Genomic DNA, 5,340 nt, shown 5'->3' with positions numbered 1-5,340 from the left:
CAGTCCAGATAATCAATATATTTTTCAGTCTGCATTTTTTTCTCATTACATGTCTTTTAACACAAAGCTTTTAAAGGATTAAAAAATAAAGTTGATTTATGAATTCAGTGAAGTGAACTGAATTTATTTAGAATATGTACATTCAAACTCTTCTGCAAGACATTTAATAGACAAATCTGAGTAAATGTACAACAGGAACATCCCACTTTGGATTTTAATCCACAATTCTCATGGTGTGTGTGGGTAGGGGTTTAACACCACTAACCATTATTCTACACTGCTATACCAAATTACTACTTGGCATGACTTCATTAAGAAACAAGAAAAACCCCAAAACATGTTAAACAAAATCTTTATTCTTCTAGTGACACTACCTTGTTACAAGCTTTTTTTCTGTAAAGTCATGTATAAAAACATAAATATAACTTTTAGGATGAAGAAAACATAGCACCAGGCATTAACAAACCTCACAGGCATTCATGGTTACAATGCATCTTACAACATCTACGTTTTATTGGAAAACAAATACAGCAGAACTAAACACAGGCAACATACTAATAAATAGGTTAAATAATTGATTTTTCCTTTTTTCTTGTTGAACGTTCAATATGTTGAATAGTAGTAGATTGTTTTCAAAAGTAGATCATTAAAAAGGGGGTTCTAAGTAACTGAAGCCTGCTAAAATGTCACCTGGATTGAAAGAATAAGAAAACTCCAAGACAAAATAAACAAATACAGGAGTATTTACAGAGAACAACAGAGCTTCCCCTGACTGTAAACAGTTATATACCTACTGTATAGAGTGTTTAATGGCTGCAGTAAATATTTGTACCACTTTACTAATCATTTGATACCTAATGTTTGAGAAAAAATAATTTGAGGAATAATTTTAATATATTGCAAAATGACAAGATAAACCAAGGTTTTTTTTGCATGGTTACATATCTAAAATTGAATAAGCACATTTTTGCCATAATTTGATTTTTTTTTCTGAATCTTTATAAAGATTTAGAATTTTGAAATGTTAATTTCATTGCAGACTTAACCATCAAAGGGTATGCGATATGTTGGGCATTTTCAATATTTCAGACCTTGTAACCATCATGGTATTTTTACACAGTATAAAGATGAAACGTGCTGCATCAGTACAATCCTTGCATGTCCTGGGTGATTTTGAATGACCAGCAATTTTCATTATAATACCTAAAGATGCTGTTGAAGCCACTGTAGTAAGCCTAATTAGAGAATTAAGGCTCAGAACAACTACAGGCTAATTATAAAAGTTCCATCAGATAAGTAATCATTTTACAACAGTTGTGTTAGGGTAAAGAAATGACCATAGAGTGTTTCAAATAACAAAACGAAAGCATGAAAAATGAATTATTTCTCCACTGCAAAATTGTTCATTTAAATTTATTAAAGTTAAATAAGCTATGTGTTCTTGCTCAGCATTCCCTCACAGGTGGGACTGGGTATTGATTTTGTTGTTCACCATGCATTTTAAACAAGTACAAATATTTATTGCAACCATTCATTTAGTCAAAGGGTGCTTCCTTTTCAACACAGTTACAATCCCTGAGGATTTCACTTGGCAGATGTTTCAAAAAGGGAAAAATAAACAAATAGTGCATCCACATTTCCAGCCTAATCACTTCACCCTTTAAAGACCACAGTGTAACAAGCTTCCATTCCCAAAGGATTCCTGGGTTATTGCTGCATAAAATATCTGCAATTATACATGGTTCAGGATTTTGCAGAACTAGTTGCCATCAACCTTTAATTCCAATTCCACTTTCACCCTTCAAAGCACTGGGAATCTCTTCAAAACTATACATAACCATGTGTAAAAAAGTAAATGCTTCATAGAATAGCTGCAAATTAAAAATGTCTTTCAGAAGTTACATAAGCTTTCAAAGTAAAACCAATGGAAGATAAAACCATGCAAAATTACTCCGTGCAAGAGAACTTACCAATTAGCAATGTCTGCTAAATAATTTCAAAGAACACTGGTAATGCTGCCTCCTAGTTTTTTTTTTAAATTGATTTGTAGGGACAGCAGTGACTGCTCAAACAAGTTGGTCTTTAAACTTAAAGGGCTAGCAAGCTAGGATTTACTTACAGTATACCAAGGTATTCAATAACAGATGCTTTCCCTGTATTTAACCTAATTTAAAATGAAAAGGAACAGCAGTGCTAATATTAAGTTTCTAAAACTGAAGATGTTATTTCTAAGGGGTGGCATGATGTTCCACCTAGTTTTGCAAAAACCCCACTTATGTACAAAGTATTAAGCTAGCAGTCAGCAAATGCAAATGACTTTAATCTACCTTCTAGGTTAAAGACATCATAAGCAATGTCATTCAATGTTTATTATACTCATACTGTATATCTTATAGTAGACCTATAGATTCTCCTACAGTTAATGCATACATTGTGTACTGCTGGACAAAAACCAATACCATTTGACATTGGAAATCAAGAATCAACAGACTGCTGCCATTGTTTCAGAGATACAATGGAGAAAAAATGAATCTTAAAAGCAAACAAATATTTGCAGTCTCAGTTCAGTAAAAAATAAAATAATTTACAGTAAAATCACTGGCATATGTATATTCTTCAACTACATTCAGATAATATGTGGTATTAAAAACCATAAAGTGGCGTAATGCTTTGGAAAAAAAACAATTTCCCTAAATTTGAAGTTCCTTAAATTAGTATTTTTTTATATCCTCTGGGTCAGACGTTGCCTTATCCAATAGCTGGTTTTGAAATTATTTTCAAATTTAAGGAACACTTGAGATTTTTAAAATATTTTGTATCTATTTTAAATGTAGTGTAAAGAAATTTCTTTGTTTTACAATTTTTTACAGTTTTGAACTGTAACTCTAATCCAGTATTAATGATGGTAACGTTTGGTATTTTCTTTTATTTCATGTTGAATAAATTAAGACAAAGCAATTCACATTTCCAACGAACAATGTCTGTGAATAAGACAAGAAACAAAGAGCCAACACTTCAGGGTTGAGCTTTTCATTGTCATGCTACATACAGATTTCAGAATTTCAGAATTCATCAATGCAATATCAGAATTTAATGTGAACCTTTCATCAATTAATTTGAAGGCTGGAAATTCCAGGAACCACACGATGTGAAATTTGTATTTTAAGGTGCCATATTTTGTACAAGAGGTAGGTGTTATTTTATATTGCAAAAAAAAAAACAATATGGGATTCAAAGACATACTCACCACTTCATAAAACACATTAAAGCTTAAAAAAGAGCAACTTTACAGTAAATGCAAGTATAATTAATGATTGCTTCAGAAGAGGAAAAAACTCAAAAACATCTATAAAAAAGCTTTACTAATAATGCTATATTCCACTTACTATGTAAATGCCTCTTTACATATATTGCTTCTATGTTACAAAGAATATCTTTAATGCAGAAATTGTTGGTACAGACATCCAGGTGTTAAATTTGGGTTTCAAAAGTTTATTGATGGTTTTATTAATTTTATGATCACACAACTACATTCTAACCTTGGGAAATGTTCCTCAGTAATTACTGAGAAGAATTCTTCACTCAAAAGAGTAGAGGTGTTGATCCTCCATTTTCTAACCTATAATCGTTACGTAATTCAACCCTTTGACACAAGACAAAGCACTATGCTTTGGTTACAAAACACCAATCAGCTGTTATATTAGTTTTATCTTTCTAAACAATACACAGAAAATATAAATGGAATATCTGTATCTCATTGTGTTGCCACAACAGTTTAAATGTATGTAAGTTTTCTTTACATTTTTCTTACATTGAAATGCTTTTAATAAAGACCACTGCCTTGAACCTACAGATGCTTTGGTGTCTTACAAAAAAAACGGCTGAACTGAATGAGATCCTCAGATCGATTAACTACTATCAAGAGTAGTAGCCTGATGGGCTTCTGAATGGCTTCTTGTTTGTGAACTTCGTAATGTTCTTTCAAAAAGCCAGCTTGCACTGAGCTACATCAAGTAAATAAGTGCACTGGACTTTATAGGTTTCAGAACTTGAACAATGAAAAGAAAAATACACACTACTGAAACAGCAACAAATATGGACACTGTTTCCTCTTAAAAGACATTTTTACCATTTAGGACTTTTGCTTACAAATAGAACCTCAAATATAATAACCTATTAAATAGGATAAGAGGGGAACTAATGGAAAAGAAAATATACAAAATAGTGCAACCACTTAGTTATTGTGTTCTATTTTCAGTCATTTTTCATTTCAACTACAAAGATGCTTACTGAGATACTGCTGCTGGGTTACTCAGTCAATTGACTGAATGAGAAGGCACATTGCATTAAAGACTAATTCACATATGCAGCTCTTCTCTTCTCATGGAGAGGAGTGATCCCATTAACTTATTTGGAGTTTTCTACAAAGCAAAAGAGATTTGTATTAAAAAAAGGAAAACACCAAGTTCCAAGTCTTCTCTTACCTCAGAAAATATATTTCCATTTGACCCTAAATATTTGAAGTCATTATGTAATGGAATTTTTTGGACAACATTAATCCAAGTTCTTATCTAACCTACCTGGGTACCTGCAAAGAAAGGGTTGCTGAGGCCCTGGGTGTTTCTCCTCCTTCACCACTGCATCAGTTACTCACCTGACATGTGATACACGAGTTTATAATGGTTCAGCAATGGAGGCTTAGAAATTATATACGATACCATTTAATATTATAACAAAAATCTGCATATTCCTAATCTCCAATGCAAAAAGCTGCAACTGATTTTGTCATCACTTAGGAAACATGAGTCATTTTGGAATATGTTTATCAGGCGTCTCTTTGTTATACCACCTGTGAGTTACAATTAGTATGAGTTTGTTATATGAGAGCAGAGTATGAAACCAAAACATTAACAAATGTTAAAAGATTATTAAAATACAACTTTACTGTGTTTATTAAATTAGTTCCTGCTTAGTAAAGCAGCTACATCAGTGAACTCAGCCTGAAGGAAACCAGCTTAGGAAGAAACTGAGCACAATGGAAGACTTAACTATAAAAACATTGATAAGTGTTTTTTACTCAGAACATATAAGACTACTAAAAGCAAGGTGTTTTTCTTACGTTTCTTCATTACTTGTATCTTACATAAATGAAACTGAAGATTTATGAAACTAAAAGAATCCAATGAATTTATACATTTACACACATCTTAAGAATAAATGTAAATATTATAAGGATGAATTTGGGCATTTTACTTTATGAGTTATGAGTTTGTGCTCACAGTTGTACACAACTATGAAATATTAACAGACAACATCCTTATTAAAAATACATATATTTAT

General features: G+C 31.8%; 1 protein-coding gene across 1 annotated transcript in view; it reads right to left on the bottom strand.

The window, feature by feature from the left end:
- Positions 1-336: 336 nt before the first annotated feature.
- The window catches only part of lcorl (ligand dependent nuclear receptor corepressor-like), a 46,590-nt gene continuing 41,586 nt past the window's right edge, over positions 337-5,340 (bottom strand). The window contains exon 8 of the mRNA XM_088917817.1: positions 337-4,421. Within this exon, the coding sequence (XP_088773943.1) occupies positions 4,408-4,421 (14 nt within the window). The 3' untranslated portion in view covers positions 337-4,407. The remainder of the gene's footprint in view (positions 4,422-5,340) is intronic.

This window comes from Atractosteus spatula, chromosome 1, assembly GCF_055471065.1.
Source record: "Atractosteus spatula isolate fAtrSpa1 chromosome 1, fAtrSpa1.hap1, whole genome shotgun sequence".
Taxonomy (NCBI): domain Eukaryota; kingdom Metazoa; phylum Chordata; class Actinopteri; order Semionotiformes; family Lepisosteidae; genus Atractosteus; species Atractosteus spatula.
Note: the sequence above shows the minus strand (reverse complement) of the source record. Positions and strands in the feature narration are given on the sequence as shown.